Source organism: Cucurbita pepo, chromosome 19 (assembly GCF_057944985.1).
Source record: "Cucurbita pepo subsp. pepo isolate OVF chromosome 19, ASM5794498v1, whole genome shotgun sequence".
NCBI lineage: Eukaryota > Viridiplantae > Streptophyta > Magnoliopsida > Cucurbitales > Cucurbitaceae > Cucurbita > Cucurbita pepo.
Genome location: NC_141816.1, coordinates 12,718,263 through 12,741,777, shown reverse-complemented (window position 1 = coordinate 12,741,777; position 23,515 = coordinate 12,718,263). Strand labels below are relative to the sequence as shown.

At 35.6% G+C, this 23,515-nt stretch overlaps 3 protein-coding genes across 4 annotated transcripts; all 3 read left to right on the top strand.

The window, feature by feature from the left end:
- Positions 1 to 3,581: 3,581 nt before the first annotated feature.
- On the top strand, positions 3,582 to 7,061 carry LOC111782105 (protein CHUP1, chloroplastic). The gene is made up of 7 exons (XM_023662899.2): positions 3,582 to 4,463; positions 4,609 to 5,562; positions 5,645 to 5,776; positions 5,955 to 6,136; positions 6,225 to 6,336; positions 6,508 to 6,651; positions 6,731 to 7,061. Exons 1-7 carry the CDS (start codon positions 3,723 to 3,725, stop codon positions 6,809 to 6,811), a joined length of 2,346 nt encoding a protein of 781 aa, XP_023518667.2. The 5' UTR covers positions 3,582 to 3,722; the 3' UTR covers positions 6,812 to 7,061.
- Positions 7,062 to 9,119: 2,058 nt separating this feature from the next.
- Positions 9,120 to 10,009, top strand: LOC111782113 (protein LIGHT-DEPENDENT SHORT HYPOCOTYLS 4). The gene is made up of 2 exons (XM_023662910.2): positions 9,120 to 9,276; positions 9,384 to 10,009. The coding sequence occupies exons 1-2, from the start codon at positions 9,194 to 9,196 to the stop codon at positions 9,868 to 9,870; spliced, it is 570 nt and encodes a 189-aa protein (XP_023518678.2). The 5' UTR covers positions 9,120 to 9,193; the 3' UTR covers positions 9,871 to 10,009.
- A 6,544-nt stretch (positions 10,010 to 16,553) lies between these two features.
- LOC111782108 (putative WRKY transcription factor 14) lies at positions 16,554 to 19,443 on the top strand. Of its 2 annotated transcripts, none has more exons than XM_087119952.1 (4): positions 16,554 to 17,191; positions 17,303 to 17,567; positions 18,093 to 18,233; positions 18,556 to 19,443. In XM_087119952.1, the coding sequence occupies exons 1-4, from the start codon at positions 16,846 to 16,848 to the stop codon at positions 19,193 to 19,195; spliced, it is 1,392 nt and encodes a 463-aa protein (XP_086976078.1). In that variant the 5' UTR covers positions 16,554 to 16,845; the 3' UTR covers positions 19,196 to 19,443. The 2 variants fall into 2 exon arrangements, with proteins under 2 accessions (XP_086976078.1, XP_023518671.2); XM_023662903.2 differs by having other exon boundaries at positions 16,555 to 17,191; positions 17,276 to 17,567.
- The last annotated feature ends 4,072 nt before the right edge of the window (positions 19,444 to 23,515 follow it).

The window sequence follows — 23,515 nt, the reverse complement described above, 5'->3', positions numbered from 1 at the left end:
AACATCAAGGAAATAATTAATTTTATTAATTTTATCAACTCGATAAGGTTCGAGAAAGGGAGAATCGATGAAAAGTCTTTTTTTTTTTCTTTTTTTTTTTTACTTCTAACATAGACAATATATTACGAAATAAAATGGATCGAAGATTTATTTTTCGTAAAAAAAAGAACTCAGTAGCATTTAATAATTTTGGAAATGAAAGTTATTTCATTTGATGGGGTGTGACAAAAACAATAATATGGTTGCCAGTTCTAATTAATTAATTTTTATTTTATTTTTTGACGCTGAAAACTATAGTTGACATTTGGACTATTATTTTAATTGTTTGGTATTCTGTATTTGCACGTTGTTGACAGAGTGACTCAATTTTCTACTTTATTATTAAATTTTTTTAATAAAATTGCCCTTTTGCCATTTGTCCATTTTAATTTTAAAATATGCTCATGAGCTATAAATAATATTTGTGAAGTATAATCCAATGCTTGTTTTTAAATTAAGGTTATAAAGGTTGATTTAAGAAAAAATGGATTTTAGATTTTTGTTGGAACGTTAATACTCAATTAATAAAATTCTTCAATTAAATTTATTGTTAAAAAAGGTGATGTAGTCCATATGGTAGAAATGAATTTTCTATGTATTCGGGTATAACAACTCTTGAAACTCGAGCCACATGACATGTCAACCCAATTCCAACAATAAATTTTTCCGATCAAGAAACTAATCGATTTTTTTTTTTTTTTTTTCAATGTGATAATCGAGGGTAAAGACTAAGGTGGAATAAGGAAGGTGAAATTTTTATTTTTTAAAATTAAAATGGGAAATTTTTTAGTTTAAACTATTTAAATAATTTATTTATTTCCCTCACTTTATTTCAATTGAAAGCAAGAACATGCCCCCAATTTTCTTAATTTGCCTGATTTTCATGGCCACATGTCGCTTTTAGACTACAACTCTTAAACAATATTTAAAATATAGAGTTATTTTTAATGGGCTTTATGAGTTGGTTTTAATTATACCTAAGAAAGGATTCCTATGTCTTTACTTAAATTTTACTCCACCCACTATATCTTTTTTATTATTATTATTATTATGTTTAGACCACTTTTTAAAATCTTATATTCCATTTTGGATATTATTTTGTAAAATAATTTATATATTAATTAATGTTAAAGAGTAAAATTTATATATTTATAATATTTTTTAAGAAAAGTAATGTTATGGTAAATTTGGATTAGTCCAAATACTAAAACACGCAAGAATCTAAGCTTTACTGGTTGGGATGAGTTTTACCATGTCTTTTTTTTTTTTCTTCTTATTTTTAATTAAAAAAAAAAATACGATATTTAGATAAGGTTTAGTCTCTTTATGCAAGTTGACTTTAGAAACTTGAATTTTTTTTTCATAAATACTATCAAACAAAAATAAGTTAGGCAATTTATTTTGGATTGAACTAGTAATTCTACTATATTAATAAAAATAAAGAAAATATAAAGTTTTAAAATTATTAATTAAACACTATTAATACTAAACATTAAATTAGTGGTCTAATGTTTTGATTAGTTGTGGTCATGAGTTTGCATGCACAGGAAAAGTCGAATAAAATAAATAAGAGAGATTTTAAAAATGAATTATATTGCTACAAATTTATAAACTATGCTAATTTTTAAATCAAATCATGGTGTGGAACACTTGTATTTTTATAATATTATAATAATAATAATAATAATTTGTATCGAATAATTAAAGAGATGAGAGCAGCCCTTAGGTGGGTGGGGTTAATGGTCATTTTCTTTGAAATTTTGGTGACTAAAACCGCCGTCTGCTTATTTTTAGTCCAATTATTTGTAAATAATGTTGATTTTAATCTTATTTTAATTCTTTAGGATTATTTTTATATTTATTTATATTGCCTAGCTTCTTTGATTTAATAATTATATCGCGTATGGTTATATAAAAAAAGAGTTTGGTATGGGATATAATGCATACAATTTCTTAGTTGACCTTTACAATGAATTTTTTGTTGTTAAATAATAGGGGAAAGTTCGATATTTTAATTTATAATATGTGTGTCTCAACCAATTAAACTATATTTATGTTGTAAAAATATATGTTATAGGATATTATGTGTTACACATTAATTATTCAACTAACTAAACTATTTTAAGTGAGTAATTCTCATTAATGAAAGATTCCTAATTACTATTTAAGTCAGGACAATTATGAGTATTTAATTAGATATATTAAGTGTCGTTAATTAATAAAAAAGATTAATTATGAAAGAGTCTTATACGTTAAATTAAAGCTTAATTAAGGTTAGTAATTGTTGAGTATGTATTCTAAGCAGATGATTTAGATCTACTTGTTGATTATGGATTATTGAAAAATGATGGAAGTAAAGGTGTAAAAGGAAAAAAGAAAGAAAAAAAAAAGAAAATTGAAAATTGGGGAATTTTGTTGAAATTAATATTTGAAGGTGGTGGGTTTTGGTGTGGGGTGGTAGATGGAGTCAAAGCTAAGGTGCTTAGAAGGGACACCATATTATATTACATCTTCAATAAGACAAATAATTAGGTCAGTTTCCCCAACTAACCACCTTCGTTTGTTTTTAAACATATATGCTTTCATGAAAATAAAAAATGCGCTGTACAAAAAAGATATTAAAAATAAACTGGGGTGGCCAACAATATTAGAGCCCAAGCTACATAGATTGACCCACTAGCTATGATGGGCCATATCAATTCAATTTGGGATAGTTTGACCCACAATCTGTAATGGGCCAAATTGATTCAATTTGTGTTGGCCTCTCAGCTACATATTGATAGCCCAAAAAGTAGCAAAGATGAGAACTAGGTCATGGGTTAGTTGGATTGAGGTCAACCTTGTAAGGCAACAGTAAAGATTACCAAACTTAAATGACGTTTTTTACTCTATTTAATGTTTCAATTTATGGATTAAATTTTGATTTTCGCTTTTGTCTTTCTCCTTATAATTTAGAAAGGATCAATGAGAGTTGATTATGATTTGATTGAAGATTCTTCTTTTCTTTGATAAAGGTCAAAAAAAAAAAAAAAAGGAGAGGAGAAGGAGCTTCGCTTAATCACACTTGACTCTCTTCTCCCGTGAAGGTTCAGGTTTCACTGTGAAATATGATCATGGTTACGTGGTTGTGAGTTTTGCGGGGAAGGAAAAAGAGTGAGGAAGGGTTTGAAAAACAAAATTTGCTTCAATAGTACAAAACAAACGGAGCCATTAAAGAAACTAACAATTGGTAGTGAACTACAAAACGGATGTGGAGTATTTAATAAAGAAGGTGCAAACCCAGAGAAGTAATATGACCGTTGCATTCTGCCCTCCCTGGCCTCGATATTACCCAACGGATGCTCAAACATAACACACAATTCAAATTTCAAATTTTCAAAACTAAAGGCATAAAGAGAAAGCTGCCATCTTTCTCCCCCAATCTTACTCCTTTCTCCCTCCTCCCCTATGTTTCTCGGACTTGGAGCTCCCAATTAGTCTATCCCACACGAACCTTTCTTCTCCGCCATAATAATAATAATAATAACAATCTCTGTCCCTTTGGCTCCACCTCCACTGTTCGAAGCATTTCATGTTTGTATTTCCGACAATGGAACTGGAGAAATTGTCATGAAGTTTCACTTGGCTGTTTCTCCAACGGAACCATTCTTGTCTCCGTCTTTGTTTCTTAAGGTTCATTCAGAATGAAGGAGGATAACCCAGCAGAAAACAGAGGCAAACCATCTAGGTTTGCTGATCAAAATCAGTATACCAAAGGAGGCAGTGGAAATGGTTCCAAATTGAGGGCTGCTTCTTCCTGGGGTTCGCACATTGTGAAAGGTTTCTCCACAGACAAGAAAACTAAGGCGCAGAGCAATCTTCAATCCAAGAAAGCACCACTCACCAGCTCGAATTTGGTAAATCAGAAGGAGAAGTCTGTTCCTTCTCATACTCGCATCAAGCGTTCGCTTATTGGGGATTTAACCTGTTCGCCAAATCCCGCTCAAGTTCATCCACAGTCGTATCAGACCCACCGCAGACAATCTTCTCGAGATTTGTTCGTTGAGCTCGATCAACTCAGAAGTTTGCTTAACGAATCCAAGCAGAGGGAATTCGAACTTCAGAACGAACTTGCAGAACTTCAGCGGAATACTAGAAATTTTGAACTCGAGAGGGAGCTTGAGGAAAAGAAAGCTGAACTAGAGGGTCTTACTCAGAAATTTAGTCTATTGGAAGAAGATAGAAGAGCCCTGTCCGAGCAATTAGTAGCTGCATCATCAATCTCTGAGAAGCCAGAAGAGCCGCAGACTGCACCTCTAAACGTGGAAGTGGAAGTTGTTGAGTTGAGACGCTTGAATAAGGAACTTCAGCTCCAGAAGAGGAATCTTGCTTGCAGGCTTTCTTCTGTGGAATCTGAGCTCGCTTGTCTAGCAAAGAATTCTGAGGTAGGTAACATTGTGATGTTTGTGTTGGATGGGCAGTTTTTTCTCTTAATGTTTACGAAACATGTAAAACATGTACCTCAGCTGCATCATGTTTTTTTTTTTTTTTTTTTTTTTTTTTTTTTTTTGTGCTTGTTATTACTACTAGAGCGAAGCTGTTGCAAAGATTAAAGCAGAGGCATCTTTGCTGAGACACACAAATGAAGATTTGTGCAAGCAAGTTGAAGGTCTGCAGATGAGCAGATTAAATGAGGTTGAGGAACTTGCATACCTTAGGTGGGTCAATTCCTGTTTGAGGAGTGAGCTTCGCAACTCGTGCCCCTCAGCAAATTCTGATAGCCCATCCAGCCCTCAGGCAATGGAGAGGACTAGTGAACCTGTTGGATCACTATCCAGCCAGAAGGAGCACATGGATTACAATAATGCAAAGAGAATAAACGCAATTAAGAAGTTGAAGAAATGGCCTATTACTGATGAGGACTTGTCTAACTTAGACTGCTCGGATAATAATGATAGTCTTTTAGGCAAAAATTGGGTTGATACAGAGGAAGAAAGAAGCCCCAGAAGAAGACACTCCATTAGTGGAGCCAAATGCTGGCCTGAAGAATTGGAGCCAAACAAGAGGAGGCAATCGGATGGCTTCATATGTGCAAAAGAGTTGGAAAAAGAAGCAGATCCTCTTTCCTCTCAGAAATATGATTTGGGCGTTATTCAAAGGCCTCATATTTTGGAAAATAGTCATGAAACTAACAGGAATTTTGCCTCTTTAGATGTGGAGAAACGAGCCTTGCGCATACCGAATCCCCCTCCAAGGCCTTCCTGCTCCATTTCTAGTGAACCTAAAGAAGAAAACACAGGTCGAGTCCCACCACCTCTGCCGCCGCCTCCTCCACCCCCTCCTCTTCTTCCAAAGTTCGCTGCGAGGAGCTCCACGGGAATGGTGCAACGAGCTCCACAAGTGGTTGAATTCTACCATTCACTTATGAAGAGAGATTCTAGAAAAGATTCTTCCAATGGAGCCATATGCAATGTTCCAGATGTTTCAAATGTCCGAAGCAGCATGATTGGGGAAATTGAGAATCGCTCATCCCATTTGCTTGCTGTAAGTTCTCGGCCATATCATCTTCCTTTCTGATCGAAGTTCTCTTACTAGAAGACATAAATGATGTTTCATACTTTTACAGATAAAGGCAGATATTGAGACCCAGGGAGAGTTTGTAAATTCACTGATAAGAGAGGTCAACAATGCAGTTTATCTGAAGATTGAAGATGTAGTGGCATTTGTGAAGTGGCTTGATGATGAACTTTGCTTTCTGGTATTCCTTCATTTCTCTTAAATTTAGTGCATCTGATTCAGACATAATAGAAAGAATTTGAACTTAAAAGGAGAAACAAGTAAAAGAATGCATGCTGTAGGTTGATATTTCTATGAACATCCTATAAATCATTTTGTTAAAGAGTTGATTACTTTGCTGACGATTAATATCCTCAAAGGTGGATGAAAGGGCAGTTCTGAAGCACTTTGATTGGCCAGAGAGAAAGGCCGACACATTGCGAGAAGCAGCGTTTGGGTACAGAGATCTAAAGAAATTGGAGTGTGAAATCTCAGCCTACAAAGATGATCCCCGATTGCCTTGTGAAATTGCTCTGAAGAAAATGGTTACTTTATCAGAGAAGTAAGGACCTAAAGCTTCCTTTCCATATATTGACTTGGTTTGTTTTCCTTGAAGTCAATTAGGCTAAACAATGTCTTTATGCAATCAGGATGGAGCGTAGTAGTTACAACCTTCTCCGGATGAGAGAATCATTGATGCGAAATTGCAAAGAGTTTCAAATTCCCATAGATTGGATGCTCGACAATGGGATCATAAGCAGGGTAAAACTTCATAACATGTCATATGCCTTAGGAAGAGCACTTTTGAGCTCAATGTTGTAGATTAAGAGTTGGGTTCAAGAACACGCTGCCCTATTTTTGCTGGATAATTTCTAAATAACAACCGTAGTCTAAGTGTATCTGAACGAACCAAAATTGAACTGTATGTTGTAGATAAAGTTGGGTTCGGTGAAGTTGGCTAAGATGTACATGAAGAGAGTAGCAATGGAGCTTCAGTCAAAGAGTTCATCAGAGAAAGATCCCGCGATGGATTACATGCTTCTTCAAGGAGTGAGATATGCGTTTAGAATTCATCAGGTAAGCATTCCTTCTCACTGCATTTTTCTTCAGGAAAACGGACATATGGTTTTGCTGATTTTCCTTTCCCCGGGTGCAGTTTGCAGGAGGCTTCGATGCAGAAACAATGCATGCATTTGAGGATCTGCGGAACTTGGCAAACCTTCTCAACAAGAAGTGAAAGTTACAGGACAGAGCATTGAGTGACATCGGTTAATTTTGGTTTACTAACTCGGTAAGCAGCTAGCCACCATGCTCATGCTGGCAATACATTAATCAAGTCAAGAGGTCACATGAGTCATGAGTCATGAGTGGTGTTCATCTTTCCTCTTATGGGACATTTTTGGATTTGGAACTTATAGCTGCTGGATAAGCCAGGGAGCTTTGGTCTTACTCAATCAGATAGATCTTCAATGAACTATATTTTTGTCCTCTGTCATCCTTCCTACTCTCTTCATGAACCAAAGTTCCTCCTCCAAAGCAAACGTCTTTGTGGAATTTGAGTTTGTTAGTTAATGATTTTTGGGCATGTGGACGTGTGTGTTCAATAAGAAAACAGGTTTCTATTGTCTCTTAGAGAAATGTTTCAAAGGCTGTGATTGTATTTCTTGTAAATATTGAGAGAATTTGAAATCACAAAGCACAGGTGCATGGCTTTCAAATCACATCACCTTCAATTATTCTAAAAACAAAATCAATCCCTCCTACAGAACAAATTATAAAAAACTCTGAAATATCTATCTGCACTTATTTTTCCTGATATTTTTGTATAAATCCAAAGACAAGTCCAGAAATCACATCCTCTCAGACAACCATTATGTGTTTTTGTTAAAAAGACGAACACTCTAAACAAAAAGATCAAAAAACAAATCAACTTAAAAAGAGGAAAAGAAAAGAAGCGAATTGAGGGATCCAATAAATGGTGAGAAGGAGGTGGATTTGGATGATTGATGAAATCTAAAGCAGTGGTGGAAAGGGAAATACGAAAGGACTGGAAGATTTGACATACAGAAAAGACCTAACATTGCCTGTATTTACCCCATCTTGGGCGCCAAACTACAAAAGAGGCAGACAAACAACACTCTGCCAACCCCATAAACAATTTAAAAAAAAAAAAAAAAAAAAGTAAGCCTCCACTCCATCACTCTATTCTGTCTTTTTTTCTTCTACCTTGTTGCTTGATTTTCCATCTCTCCTCATTTTTGCTAACTCCTGGCTCTTGCTAGCCCACCCCCACCTCTTACAGCCAATATTTATTATTGAAAACTTCATTTTTATTGGTAAATTCTGATGTTGTTGCAGAAGAAAAGACCATTGTCTAGTACTATATAGTACCACTGTGTGTCAAGATGTTAAGTATCTGGGCCACATTCATAGCTTGTGTTCTAACTATGGCACTTTTCTCAAGAACTACGATTACTGCTTCTTCCTCACATTAAAGAACACACCATGTATTACTATATATATATAGAAAATGTAAGAATATAATTGGAATGGACATGATTTGATAGAAAAATTAGGGTGTGGGGGAAATTGTATTGGTTGGGTAATTAATTGATTTGGAAATACGCAATGAACAGTAAAGTGAGTAAGAAATTGAAGTGATGTGACCTGTAGTTGGGGATTTACGCGAAATTTTGGAGCCATTCCCGTCCCATCGAACTGCCACGGAAAGCTTAGTAGTCACATCCACCACGATCCCACGGCAGATGAAAACTTTCCATCCCACCGGCGGAAAATGGTGCTTTTTACGCCTTATTCTGCCCCAAATTTCCCAATCTCCCCTTCCAAATTTCCATCTCCAACTCGTCTTCTTCTGCTTATCTTTTTCGGGAATTCCTCTTAGAATATCTCTCCTCTTTCCAGTCTCCAACAGCATCATACATCTTCCAAAAAAAAAAATAAAAGCCTAACCAACTCAACTCTCCACTAACTCTTTTTCCAAAATACTCGATTGTTTTAGTTATTAATTATATAGGTTTTAAAAATATTTAATTATTTTTAGAATATTGAGATGGAATAAGCAGTAAAAATATAATAGGATGCTCCATCCACACGATTTTTTAAAATTTAAATTTAAAAAAAAAAAAATAGTTATATGAATTGGTGCAATATTTTATTTTATTCATTTATTTGAAATTGGGAGGATTTGATGGAAATTTTTTTATTTTTAAACAAAAAAAAAAAAGGAAAAGGAAAAGGAAAATTAAGATGAGGCATTAGAAAGTGAGAGGAAAGTAAAAGTAAGAAAAAGAGATGTGATAGTATAGAATCTGAGTGAGTGCTTTGAGAGAAATATAATAAAGTTTGTGGAATACTGAAGTTAGTAATGAGGTTTGGAAATGATATTCAAATTGTGATCACACTTGCTTGGTTTTGTTCCATAGGCCCTCTCTGTCGCTCACCATCTCTCTCTTCCCCTTTATATATTCTTCCACTCCCTTTCTCCCTTCTTCCCACCTTATTGTTCCTCCCTTCCTTCTCTAACTACCTCCCTTCCTGCCCTCCTTCACAATTTTCACTTCATATTATTAACTACACACTTTTATATCAATACCCAATCATGTTGCCTTTGGAAGCTTCCTCCGACAACCACCTCCACTATCCTCTCTTGGTTCCATCTCCACACCCACCTGCACCCACCAGGTGCTTGCTTCTCATTGCTTTTCTGCAAATTATACACCAATTTTTTTTTTTTTTTTTTTTATTATTATTATTAATTCAAGTTGGCCTTTTAATTGTAACCAACACAGGTACGAGTCACAGAAGCGGCGAGACTGGAACACCTTCGGGCAGTACCTAAAGAACCACCGCCCTCCACTCACACTCTCCCGCTGCAGCGGAGCTCATATTCTGGAGTTCCTCCGCTACCTGGACCAGTTCGGAAAGACCAAGGTCCACACCTCTTGCTGCCCCTTCTTCGGCCACCCACACCCACCTGTGCCCTGCCCCTGCCCACTTCGACAGGCCTGGGGCAGCCTCGACGCACTCATCGGCCGCCTCCGCGCTGCATTTGAGGAGAACGGTGGCCACCCGGAGACCAACCCCTTTGGCAGCCGAGCCGTCAGGCTCTACTTAAGGGAAGTTAGAGACTCGCAGGCTAAAGCCAGAGGAATCGCTTACGAGAAGAAGAAGCGTAACAAATCCGCCTTGCCTCCTCTGAAGAAGCACCAACGACATGCCCATGCCCATGCCCAAGAGGATCAACCCATTCTCTTCTTGGATCACTCGGCTTCATGAACACAATTCCATCCAACCTATTAATCCCATCAAATTAATTAATCCTACGTGTTTTTGTTGTAATTAAATTAGCCATTTCATTATGCTTAGCTACCTATGTAAAATCCCATTATCTTGTTTTTAATTACCCCATTGCCTATCCTGACTTTTTTTTTTTTTTTTTAAAATCGGAAACTATGATTATATATATTAAGACAATTTCCAAGTTCATGACTACAAATAAAAATTAGATTTCAAGAAGAAAAATAAGACATTAATTGTCATATCCCTTTATAATGCATTAAAATAAGTGTTTGCTCATCATATTCTAACATTTCTCAACTTCATCATTATTTTATATATTTATTATTTTAACAAAACGTTTATTTTTAGATGCTATTTTCGTATTTATTTTCGCAAACTATATATATATATATATATATAAACTTTACTTTTTATCTTCTACTTTTATTTTTAACTTTTATAATTGTTTTAAAACTATTTTTAAAATAAAAAGTTTGTTGAAATGAAATGAAAAGGTTATATAGTATATACATTCTAACAATTTTATAATTTAAAAAGTGTTAATGAAAAATTAAAATAAATATTATAAGCTTTTAAACTAATATTTTAAAATTAAACGCTGAGTTTATAAATAATTATTTTTTAGAAAAAGTCAAAACATTTGGAGAGCCGTTTGCAATCGGCGTGGCCGGTCGAGTCAGTTGGTCGAAAATGGAATGCGGTTTCAGAAGAGGGGAAAGGAAAATTTGGGTCAATCAATCAGACACGTGGGCGGTGGAGATTGGAAGACCCAATCATCGACTGCCTTCACCGGAGTCGACGTGGCCGTCGCCGGCCTCGACCCTAAGTAATGAGACGTGTCAATACCTTTCTATTGTGTCGTCTACGCTAATCAACTCCAATGCCTGGTGGCGGTAACCGAAAGCCGACTTCAGCAGACACCAGCTTCGATTTCAACGACACTATGAGTTGCGCCAAGCTACAATTTTCATTAACCCCAAATTGGAATCGTTTTAGCTCGTAATCGTGCGGACCATGGAACAATTGCAGCCGAATTGCGCCACTCGATTTGTGATTATCACTTACAGCAACGAATACAGAGATATAAAATAAGTTCTTTTGTAATGTATTTTTCACTTTATAGGAACTGCTAATCAAATATCATTTATGATTTTGTTTAAGGAATATGAATTTCCTCTGCTTTTTAGAGACATCAAGCCTCATAATTTCCTCTGCTTCATCTGGAAATGGAGAACTGAGTTCTTAATGTCGTTGCAGGCCAGCCCAAAAGACACCTTCTAACAACTGGATGGATGATATAGCATGCATTTACGACCCCTTGCTGCTGCAGCCCATGCAGCTGCTACCAAGTGTTTCTCGTTAGGCGCATCCATGGTTTAAAGGTATACATACAATGGGATAAATTATCTCAAATGGAAGCAATCATCATCCCAGGAATCCACGACCAATTAGATACTCGAAATTTTGACAAGTATGAAGAGGTAAATATCATCATTTTTTCCCTACAGTGCCCAATTATTATTTACTTGAGAAGTATAAATCATTTGTTTTCATATGTTATAACTATATGTATTGTCACACCCGAGTTTAGAAGGAATATATGAATGAACTCAGACGAGGAAAAAGCCTAACAAGACCAAGAGACCGTTTGTTACGACTCTACTTGGTACATTCATTTTCTGAATATGCAAATTGTTGGATTATTTCCATAACATATTCCTACGTTCTGGCCTCTCTGTTTGACCCTCTCACCTCTTTCTTGGCCACACCAAATTCTCCCCCGCACCCTATTCAAACAAGTTTTCCTAACCATTTGCCAACTCATCTGGAAGTCTTGGAACGCCCCGACCCGTCACCTCGTTCGACAGAATCACCGAAACTGTCAAAGTCAACAGTCACATTATATTACTTGTTAATCACACATTCATAGAACTGGAATCGAGTCGAACATAAAAAATTTATCGGAGTGTAAAACTGTTTAAGATTTTATGGCAAAGAATTGATATTTCAAATGGTTCCATCTTTTGATATGTGATAGATAAGATAAAGATAAAGGGTATGAGATCTAACATATCCCTTAAAGGAAGGAAAAAGCTTGACATTTCATCCCATGTCAAAGCAAAGTAGGATAATGGCTACTTGGGCATGCTTAAAAATCTTCCAAAAACAATATTAAAAGAAAAAGGTGCTATAGATTGTTAAGCAAAACAAGATTTGGTAACATTTTATACACCTACCAATCATAGTGAAGAGATGGATGTGATATGGTCAAAGTTAAAAAGACGAGGAAAGCTTTTACCTTTTTACTTTTATCCTAAAGAAATGGGCGACTTTTACCAATAAAAACGGTTATGTTTTTAATTTTATAATTTCATGGGGTAATAGTGTTTTATCATCCACTTTCTTTTTTAGGTTCAATGATGATTTAACGCCCACTAATTGCAATAGATACAAATATCTCAATTATCTGGGGCACCTAAACCACTAATTTTGGCTATTATATATAAACCTATACAATGGAAATGATATCCTTCCCCGACTATGCGTTGGTGTATCCATCCACTCAGAAGTGTTTAGAGTAGAACAGTTATCCCTCTTGTGAAAGAAGGAATAAAAGAAGAGAATTTGATGAAGAAAATGAAAAGGAAAGGAATTAGAGGTTTGTCAACATCATGAAACACCACTTTGCATCAATCCCTATATTGTATCATGCAAAAAGCAAAGAATTGTATAAAGGGAGTGATGCCCAACAAAAGAGAAGCACAATTGAAACATCATATATATATGTATGTTTTTTGTATATAATATTCATGCATATAATGCCATGAAAAGCGAAAGGGCAGACAAAAACCAAGCCCAAGCATGTAAAAGGAAAAAAGTTAAAGCCAAAATTGAAGGAAGAGGTTAGCTTGAGGAAAATGCTTCATGGGTTGGCCTGGTCTAGTGCCACTTCCCTGCACCCTATTCATCTATGCTGCTCTTTTGTGTATCCCACCGCACTCTACCGAGCCCTTCTTTCACACAACAAAACATGTTTTGGCTGTAAAGAGACAACTTTGAGGCTACCGAGCCCTTCTTTCACACAACAAAACATGTTTTGGCTGTAAAGAGACAACTTTGAGGTTTTGTTCACACCATCATATATGCCAATCTTCATCCGCTATTCCATTCAATTATATTAACTATTCTTTTGGGGTTGGGATTGGGGTTGACTAAACATGGTAAACAGTGTATGTTGAAATGGGGCCATGTGGGTGATTGCACATCAAGTTGAGAGTTGTGCCTAGAAACACAAGTTGGGTCATGCTATAGTAGCCAGCAAGGCCACAAAGTCCCAATTTTGATATATAATATGAATGGAATTGATAAAGAAAGGTTCTTGGCCAAACACCCTTTGATTTGGTTGCCTAATTTTAGCTTCATCGTGAGTTGATGAACTTGATTAGAAAGAGCTGTTTTTGGACCTCAAAAAGTGGTTAGGCCCCCTTTATGTATAGAAGGAACATTATGATTACCCTCCATTTTGGCTCTAGGCACACATGTCCCTAATTCCATTTATTGTGGGTCTAAAGACATCGTTGAAGCCTATGGGGTACAAGAAACATACCAAGGAAGTTGTGCCACTGAACGACGGATCGCTTCTGCTTGTTGTAGATTGTTCTTCCTTAAGATGAGCATAACCCTTTTGAACACTCTTTTAAACTCAACAAAGATGATATATTTCGACCTTTTACGCTCATCATCTCACTATCTCACACGTACTAATCTTGAAATGAGCACAAAAAAGGGATCTAACTACATGCTTACGTTAAATAAAGAACACCATCTCTTGCAATCTACGAAATATGATTGAGACATGAATTACGCAAATCTCAACCCTCCTTTGTATAATTTCTAAGCCATTGTATTGATTTTTACTTAATCTAACCAAAACCCAGAAATCTAAATGCCTATATTATCATCATCAAAGTTGGGAAAAATCCCTGCAACGCAGCTACACCAAGCAGTACATTGATCATTGATTTTGTTGTCTGACTCATTTCATTACAAACATACATCTGATATTTTCACTCCATTCAATTTGGTCGGATTTGGACATGCCTTAATGTTCTTGCATGCTTCATTGCTTCAACCAACCTCTCATATCTTTAAATTATTAAAAAAATTATACGATCCCTAGTTTCACATCGTTGGATATACCATAGAACAAGCATATTTCAAATTTATATGGGATGGTTATTAGGGACAAATCATATTTCAAATTTTCATATGACAACCAAATTATAGCCGTTGTATTAAATAATTCTTTCTTTGAAAGAGACGAAATTTTCATTTCAAACAAAGTCATGAAAGCTTATATCCAAATGGACTATCATACAACGTAAAGACATGTGAAAGGTTGTTGTCTCTTTGAGTAATAGCCGAAATAAAAAATAAAGTCACCATTGTTTATACTCAAGGGGAATGATATCGCGAGAATTTATATTCAAAATAGAGAATATCATACCTATGTGGAGGGTCATTGTCTCTGACCGACCACAAACTTATCAATTAATTATTATATTTTACGTGTAGACTAGTAACCCATATACAGACAAAATTCTTGGTCATTATTGAAATTATTAATGCAAATGGGCTGTGTTTGGATTAGGTTAATTACTCTTAATTAATTTTTGAGATCTGTACTAAAATTAACAATGACCATTCAAAAAATGAATTAAAATATAGATCTCAAGATTTAATTTTTTAAAATGAAAAATTAGAAACCAAAAGTTGTTGTTGTAGGAGGCAATTATTTCTTTAATTTATTCACCTATCACAAAATTCCATCTTCCCACGTAGGAAAATAATATTCCATAATGTGTACTTGATCTTCAAGATATTTAATAATTTATAAATATGGTCGATGTGTATTTTAAAAGTAGTGGCCACGTGTCACAACACCCGCAATGCTAGGTGGAAATTAAATAATTATAAACAAGTTGATGAGGTTGCAGGCATCTTATTTTATATAATTTATTTTAGAAAAATAAATTTATTCCAATCGTGATGCCAATAATTTGCGGTGAAAGTTGGCAATTTAAAGGCCATCTATTACGAAGGAATTCTTTAAATAATAATGAATGAGAGAACTCTATGGTTATGATTATTATATTCATGTAAAGGAGCTTGCCTCACATGGCAATATCATAAGGTTTTAAATGAGGAAGACACATAATAATAATAAAAAATAAATAAACAAAACCCTTCATAGAATTTGTTCGGTTCTTAATCGTTAACGATATTTCGAAGTAGTGAGATTCAAATCTCTAATCTCGTGGTTGAAGACGACTCGAAAATCAACATCAAAGGCAACTCGAGAATCAAAATAAGGCATGACATGTTTACGTTTACAAGGGACGTAATAACATATAGGTATAAGGAAGATTAAAATCTCAAATCTCTTGATATCAAAACACTGTTCTAATTGATATCGTCAAAAGGCACGAACACGAGATATTGTATATAATTAATATCAATTTTTGTATCGGAATTTTATTAGAGAAGAAGAAGAGAGACAAAACCCTCTCATGATATCAGAGATTCTCAAAATGTCTCATCAAAGAATACAGGTTGGTTGGTTGTGGTGTGTGATTCCGTAAATGATGATTGGCACTTTGAAAATTCCATCTCCCAAACCCCAAAGCCAACCAATTCCTTTCTCTCTCTCTCTCTCTCTCCACTTTTAGAGAGAGAAAGAGAGAAAATTGTGTCTTTTAATGCAAAAAAATCTCCTGTAATGTTCAATCAAAATGTGATCTTAAAAAGATTATTATTATATACTTCTGAATCATATCATAGCTATCCATTTCCTTTTATTTCTTTATTAATCTATTCTCTTTGTCCTTAATCCACCCGACATTATTGCTTATCAAACCCTAAACCTTAAACTAACTACATCGGTTTAAAAAGAAAGATGGGAAGTGGGGAACTACAGTGAAACACTTCTAGTGCAAAGGATACCGTCGTTTGTTCAAATTTTCAAAATTTACGTCTCTAACCCATTTTGATTTGGGTGCATCCACAAGAACTATTTTTCTCCCATTTGTTCGAGCACACGAACGATCGAGTTGGTGGTAGAACGATTCTCGTAAAATAATTGTACGTTTTGGTTCTTTATTTTTCAACAACGTTGAAATCGCATTCTTATAAGATCTATGCCTTAATCGAAAAAATACGTGTCAAACATCCACCATTCAAACGGGTGCAAAAGGGTAAAATACAAAAAGGACATAAAACGAACCGTTTGATGAGAATTGTCCTTCTCAACACAGCTCATTTAGTTATCAAAAAGCACACTTTTTTTTTTTTTTTTTTTGGTTGAAAGCTCTCAACTTTAATTAAGGGTTTGCGTGTAAGACAAGAGAGAGAGAGAGAGAGAGAGAGATTAAAAAAGTTAATGATTGTTAATTAAAGATTATAGAGGTTTGACCCAGTGATTATATGAGTCCACACGCAGCTGAATTCCCTTTTGTAATTAAATAAGTCCATCTTGGTGATTAAAGTAAATCCACGAAAAGATATAATTAAATATGTTTTGTTCTGCCACCTTTATTTCTTAAGTTTAAATTGTTTCCTCCACTCTCCTCAATGTAGAATAGAAGAGCTAGCTATAATTTGTGTTAAAAGTCAGCGACTCTCTCTCTCTCTCTCTCTCTCTCTCTCTCTGGCTCTCTCTCCAAAAGCTTTCAAGTCTCAATTTTTGTTTGTTTTAGAGCCATAAAAATGGCCTTTAAAGCCTGTTTTGTGTGTGCCTTCCATGCTTCCCTAATAACCAAAATCAGCAGCAGCTCTTCTTAGCTTACTGCCTATACGAGAGAGGAGGAACAAAAATCAAACCCCAGAGAGAAAAATGAAGGGTTTGGGCGTTGGGTGTTGATGATTTTGTTGTAGAGTGGGATTGAGAGAAGTATGTGTAGCTTGTTTGAGATGGAGAATTTGCAAGGTGACTTGACTGATATTGTGAGAGGATCAAGAACCAATTTTGGTTGCAAAACAGAAGACCCCTTTTCATCCGACTGGATATTTTCATCCGAAATGCCCATGAATTTCTCTTCTTCCTCTTCCTCTTCTTCTTCTTCTTCTTCTTCTTCTTCTTCTTCTTCTTCTTCTTCTTCTTCTTCTTCTTCTTCTTCTTCTTCTTCACAATTACAAGACCAAGCTGCTGCAAGAGACCATCAACAATACAGCTTTGGGGATCCATTTTGCGCTGCTGCGCCCATGAGAGATCCTCTCTTTCAAGAGCTGGATATTTGTGGTAATAATTGCAATTTTTCTTCATCTTCTTCTTCAGTTAACAATAATAATAATAATCATAATAATCATCATCATAATAATCCAGGTTTTTTGAATGGTGGTGGCAATTTAGAGGACAAAAGTGGATGCGGTGGAAGTGTTTTTGTTGGTGAAGATGAGGTTATGAAAAGGCCTTCCAATATCTTCTCTCGCATGCTTCAGATCTCTCCACCGCCACCAACAATTCCAAACAAATTCCCAATTTCAGCATCTCCTTGTGATTCCCCTTTGTTAATTCCCAATTGCAATTCCCCATTCATTCCTCCTATTAATTCTGACCTACACCCCTCCGCCCTTCAGATCTCTTCTCCTACAAACCCACCTGGAATCAAGCGAAGGTAATTTACTCTTAACCATTTCAGCTATTAAAACTACTCTACATTTTTATGACAATGGAACCTAACATTAAATAGGGTTTAGCTTTAAATTTATCCCAAAAAAAAAAAAAAAAAAAAAAAGAAAAGGGTTTAATTCATTAGATTGGTTGCAGAGTGTGAAGGGTTGTGAATAAGTTGTGTGTACATATATATATATATATATAATGTTTTGATGGGAAATTTAGAAGGGTTGTTGTAATGAAGGGTGAGAATGCTACAGCCTTGGCTTTCATTGTATAGTTGCTTTCAGAGGCCAACTTTTTTTTTTCTTATTTTTAAAATTTTTATTTTGGATGCTCCCAAAACCCACCTGCGAACTGTTGTTTGTGTGAATTTTGGTCCTCTTTTCTGTATATGCAGTCCCTTTCAGTTGCTTCTCCCCCTCTCCCCCTCCCCTTACACAAATCACAATCCCCCAAACAAAAAGGAAAATTGATGATGATGAGGTTTTGAGGCGTTGTTTGTTGTGTCTTTAATTTTGTTTAGGAAGAGCCAAGCAAGGAAGGTGGTCTGTGTTCCTGCTCCAGTGGCTGCCACTAGCCGTCCTAATGGGGAAGTTATTCCTTCTGATCTGTGGGCTTGGAGGAAATATGGTCAGAAACCAATCAAAGGTTCTCCATATCCTAGGTATCTCCTTTCTTTTTAATTTATGTTACATATTATGTCTCACTTCTCTTCATCAATTCAATTCCATCTCTAAACTTAGCAATACCAAGTTTAACCTTCTTTTTCCCCCCCTTTCCCCTCTTAATTTATGTTCAATGTTACTTACTTACCTTTGTTTTCTTGGGAATCACATTCATTTACTTTCTTTAATTCGTCGTTGCCTCTGTTCCAAGGATCCGAAAGGAGTGGTGCTGATGCTTAACAAATTAGTACAACTCAATTAGTTGATTGAGAGGTGATTTAAGATAGTATGATAGTGTTGTCATAATTTTGAACCATTCAGGGGGTATTATAGATGCAGCAGCTCAAAGGGTTGTTCAGCCAGAAAACAAGTGGAAAGAAGTAGAACAGATCCCAACATGTTGGTGATTACATACACATCTGAGCACAACCATCCATGGCCAACGCAAAGAAATGCTCTAGCAGGCTCTTCAAGGTCCCAACAATCAAAAAACAACACGCCCAATTCCTCAACACTTTCCTCCGCATCTCTCCCTCAAAAGCCAACAACAGCTCCAGAGGGACCACAAAACAACAACCAACATCCAAACAACAATGACAATAATGGAGCAAGATCCTCAGCAACCTCCAATCATGTCAAACAAGAGCCTCCTCAGGAGATTCAGAAACCCTTTGCAACAGAAGCTGAAGGAGATCAAATGAGTGAAGGGTTTCCATATAGGGTGGCAATGGCAATGGCTGTCCATCACAATCAAAGTGATGATTTTTTTGCAGATTTGGAGGAATTAGGGACTGACCCTTCAAATCTCTTGTTCACTCAACCCCAACAATTACACCAAACCCAAGGATCCGGCGGCTTGGACGACGTCGTTGCATTCAATAATCTCTTCGATTGGGCAGCTGAAGACAACAACCATTCATTTCAGGAACCGCCAACTGGTAGCAAGAGAGGTTTTTATTAAACAAACCAACCCACAAGGAAGATCATTAAATCAACTCCCTCTCCGCCGTATATTCATCGAACATTTTCTTTTCTTTTCCTTTTTCCTCCTCCAGTAAATTATATGGGTGCACAAAATCTTCAAAAAAAAAAAAAAAATGAAAACTTTATACCAGTACACACGTGATTTAATCATCATCGTTGGATATTGGATTTGGAGAATAAAATTTAAAACTAGGACCGATGGATCCACCAAAACCCTTTTGGAAATTTTTTGTGTTGTTTGTTTTTACCCTAATATTGAACAGAGTGATGCTTAAATTAGGTGTACAGGGTATTTATTGTAAGGAAAGGTGATTTGTTTTGTTTGTTAATTAAGCTTTTAGAGGGGGTTTTGGAATATTGGCGTGAGATGGGACAGAAAGGTTGAGGAACAGAAGGTCTGAACAGTGCGAACAAGTACATGAATCGGGGACATGATTGGAAAGCTCAGTGAGGGAATTGGTATAATGATGGGACTGCCCCTTAACATCTTTCTTTTAAAGTGGGATAAATTATTCAATCCCCCGTATCATCATGTGGCCCAACCCTTGTTTTCCATGCTTAAATTTTAACCCCTCCCTTTTTTTTCTTCTTTCTTTTACTAAAGATTGAATTTTCTTATCAGTCTTATCACATGGATGTCGAAAAGAGTGTTAAAGAAAGGAAGCATGCTTTGAGTTATTTGGTGTTTTTTTTCTTCTCCTTCACTTGATTTTTGTATTTGTATGAGTTGATATTATAATTTGGCGTAGTTCATAAGCTTAATACAAATATCTTTGCAATCTTCTCAGTTTGGGGTATGCGTCATCTTGCATGCGGTACAAAATCACATAATTTTGAGCAAGATCACCTAACTCCCTCATATTTGACATCCTATGCTAACATATCAATTAGAGTACATAAATACATCTACAAAACGATATTATACGATAAAAATGCAAACGTTGTTCCAGATAGAGATGTTCTAGCAATGAAATCGAGATGAGGTGAGTATAGTTTTAAAGTAGACAATATCATATGTTTATACAAATATGGAGAGTCCATAGAATCCATGAAACTATAGACAAACAATGTAACATTCTAAATCCATCGCTAACAGATATTGTCCATTGTTACTCGTTACGTATCGTTGTCAGCCTTATATTTTAAAAGGAACGTCGTTCCCCTCTCTAAGCGATGTGGTATCTCACGAACAAGTTACCCCAAGAACATTTGTTTGAGGGTAGATTTAAGATAATTTTTTTTTTAATAATGAATCTGAGGAGGGGTCTATTCAATGGAGATTTAGCAGCATGATATGATGACTAAAGAAGCATGCTTGGGTTGGCCTGCTTTAACTATATATGTAACTGTGGGTTGACAACTTTAGTCTCTCTCAGAGATTAAAAGTCACCATTTATATTTAACTGAATCATTAAGTTCTACCAAGATGATTAAAAAAAAAAAAAAAAAAAAAAAAAAAAAAAAAAAAAAAAAAAAAACCCTAAATCCTAGCTTTATCTAAGAGAGAAACAAATGTGAAAAATGAAAATTAGGGTTCTTAAGGTGGCCCTTGTGTTGGGTTTGGGATTCACTGTCAGATATCATTTTTGTTGGAAACATTTGGAACTGTGTGCTTATGATTCTTGGTCATTATATACATGAACTTTAGGTTATATATTGAGGAAGGGAATAGTGACACTTAGTTTAGTCAAATCCATCAAACTTAGTAAAAAAATTTACTCTCTTTCCATCAAAGTCACTTCAAAAGCTGAAGAAAAAAAGAAATGATCCCAAAAAAAGATGAATATAGTGATATATTTTTAAAGTGGAATTTGTGTATTTTGGTTGGTTGATTGATGGGATTTAGAGGCATTATGGGTTTTGGATGAAAATGGGTTTGTGCAACTAGGATGATGGGAGTGACTGTTCCCATGATTTGAAAAGATTGAAATGGAGTTTACTCATCACCAAACCATATATTTACATAAAGTATTATTCCCCTAAATTTCTTAATAATCATCATTCCCATAGTAAAATGCTAGTAGATATTGTTTCTATGTCACAGTAGTTACGAAGATTTAATATCTTATGCGTTTCCCAGTCAACCGAATGCAATAGTTGTTTACTGTGGTAAATTAACATAATAGATTTCTTGTCAATTCAAACCTAATTTAATTTAGTAGATAAGATATTTATTATATGGAAGAGTTCAACCTTATATTTAATTAGTTTCCATCCGGGGCGGGGTGGAATTAAATATAGTTAAAGGAAGGTCTACTTTTGTAATAACCCTAATAATTAAATGTGTGCACATGAAACATGATTTGAGTTGGAGGTTATATTGAAATTGGTGAGAGAAGGAAGAAGTTAATTTGTCAAAGGCAAATGGATATATATAAAACAAAAATCATTTTCATATTATGTTTAATATTAAGGTGATTCAAGTGGGGGCCAAGGCTTTAATGTGTTGCATCAATCTCCATTAATTATATAATCCATGTTTGCTTTGATTAAATACTCTTGATTTTGATTTACCAACTAAATTAAACGCAGACACCAAAGTTTCCCCATGTTGCAAAACTTTATTAAAACACACTTTTAAATTCTCTTCCACTTCTCTTAAAGCAAAGCAAGGTATAGTTGCTAAGTATATTTATCGCGAAAAAAAAAAAAAAAAAAAAAAAAAAAAAAAAAAAAAAAAGCATTTTCATAGTAGTGAATGAGTGAAACGGGATCCACTTAAGTTGTGAAAATGAAGTTGCCAAAGATCAACACAAGTGTCGTGTTGTTAGGTGAAGCAGTGAAGTGTTGCACCCCTAAATGATTAGAGTTCAGTTACCGAAAGTATCACTAGTTTGTACTCTTATTTAAGAGGAATGGGGCACGTACAATCCCGTAAAACTAAAAGGGTGTGTTAACAAGGGAGAAAAGTTCTCTTATAACTATATTATAAATAAGGAACATGAAAGAAATAATAAATAATTCAACAATATAGAGAAGATATAATATTTTAATCAATTGAATTATAATCCCATTTGAAAAGAACCCAGAGGGAGGGAGTAAATAGAAGTTGGAACGGACTGGGTGGGGGAGGGGCCCATATGCCCTAATTAATAAAGTTAAAAAATAATTAGACGGGTCCAAGTTTAAGGTTTCTGTCATTTACATTATCGGATGGGCCCAGCCAATTATAATTGAATTAAGCCCAGCCTTTTATACTTGAATATGGCCAAGCCATTTATAGTTGACTTGGGCCCTAACTTTTATAATTGAACTGGACCCAGCTTTTTATTGTTCAATTGGGCCCTGCTTTTCATAATTGAATTGGGCCTAGCCTTTATAGTTAAATTCGGCCGAGCCATTATATTTAAATTGGGCCGAGCTTTTATAAGTTGAATTGGGCCAAGCGTTTAAAGTTCATATGGACCGAGCCATTTAAAGTTAAATTGGGCCCAACCTATATAGTTCATCTGGACCGAGCTATTTATAGTTAAATTGGGCCGAGCAATTTATAGTTAAATTGGGCCAAGCCGTTTATTGTTGAATTGGGCCCACCTTTATCGTTCAATTGGGCCAAACCATTTAAAACCGAATCACACATAGCCTTTATAATTGAATTGGGCCTAGCCTTTCTAATTGTATTGGGCCTAGCTTTATACTAAAATTGGGCCGAACCATAATACTTGTATTGGACCCAGCCGTTATAGTTGTATTGGGCCAAGCCATTTATGGTGCAATTGGGCCCAGCATTAATAGTTAAATTGGGCCGAGCGTTTTTTTGTTGAATTGGGCCCAGCCTTTTTAGTTCTTTTGGGCCGAGCCATTAATAATTCAATTGGGCCAATTGAATTGGGACAAGCCTTTTTCGTTGAATTGGGCCGAACCATTTATAGTTGGATTGGGCCCATCCTTTCTAGTTCAATTGGGCCGAGCCACTTCTAGTTGTATTGGACCAAGCCTTTAGGTTGAATTGGGCCGAACCATTACAGTTGTAATGGGCCGAGCGGTTATAGTTGTATTGGGCCGAAACATTTATAGATGAATTGGGCCGAAACATTTATAGTTGAATTGGGCCTAACATTAATCGTTAAATTGGGCCGGGCGTATTTTGTTTAATTCGGCCCAGCCTTTACAGTTCAATTGGGCCGGGCCATTTATAATTCAATTGTCGATTAAATTGGGCCTCGCCTTTATTGTTTAACTGGGCCGAGCCTTTCATAGTTGAATTTGGGCCCAGTTTTACAGTTCAATTGGGCCACGACTTTAGAGTTGAATTGGGCCGAACCATTCTAGTTGTATTGGGCCCAGCCGTTATAGC

Excerpts from the sequence above, each read along its gene's own strand:
- LOC111782105 (XM_023662899.2), top strand. The coding sequence starts at position 3,723 with ATGAAGGAGGATAACCCAGCAGAAAACAGAGGCAAACCATCTAGGTTT. Across the intron at positions 5,777-5,954 it reads ATGATGAACTTTGCTTTCTG|GTGGATGAAAGGGCAGTTCT; the intron begins GTATTCCTTCAT and ends ATATCCTCAAAG. Across the intron at positions 6,337-6,507 it reads ACAATGGGATCATAAGCAGG|ATAAAGTTGGGTTCGGTGAA; the intron begins GTAAAACTTCAT and ends TGTATGTTGTAG.
- LOC111782113 (XM_023662910.2), top strand. The coding sequence starts at position 9,194 with ATGTTGCCTTTGGAAGCTTCCTCCGACAACCACCTCCACTATCCTCTC. Across the intron at positions 9,277-9,383 it reads CACCCACCTGCACCCACCAG|GTACGAGTCACAGAAGCGGC; the intron begins GTGCTTGCTTCT and ends TAACCAACACAG.
- LOC111782108 (XM_023662903.2), top strand. The coding sequence starts at position 16,846 with ATGTGTAGCTTGTTTGAGATGGAGAATTTGCAAGGTGACTTGACTGAT. Across the intron at positions 17,192-17,275 it reads TCAAGAGCTGGATATTTGTG|GTTTTTTGAATGGTGGTGGC; the intron begins GTAATAATTGCA and ends ATAATAATCCAG. Across the intron at positions 18,234-18,555 it reads AAAGGTTCTCCATATCCTAG|GGGGTATTATAGATGCAGCA; the intron begins GTATCTCCTTTC and ends TGAACCATTCAG.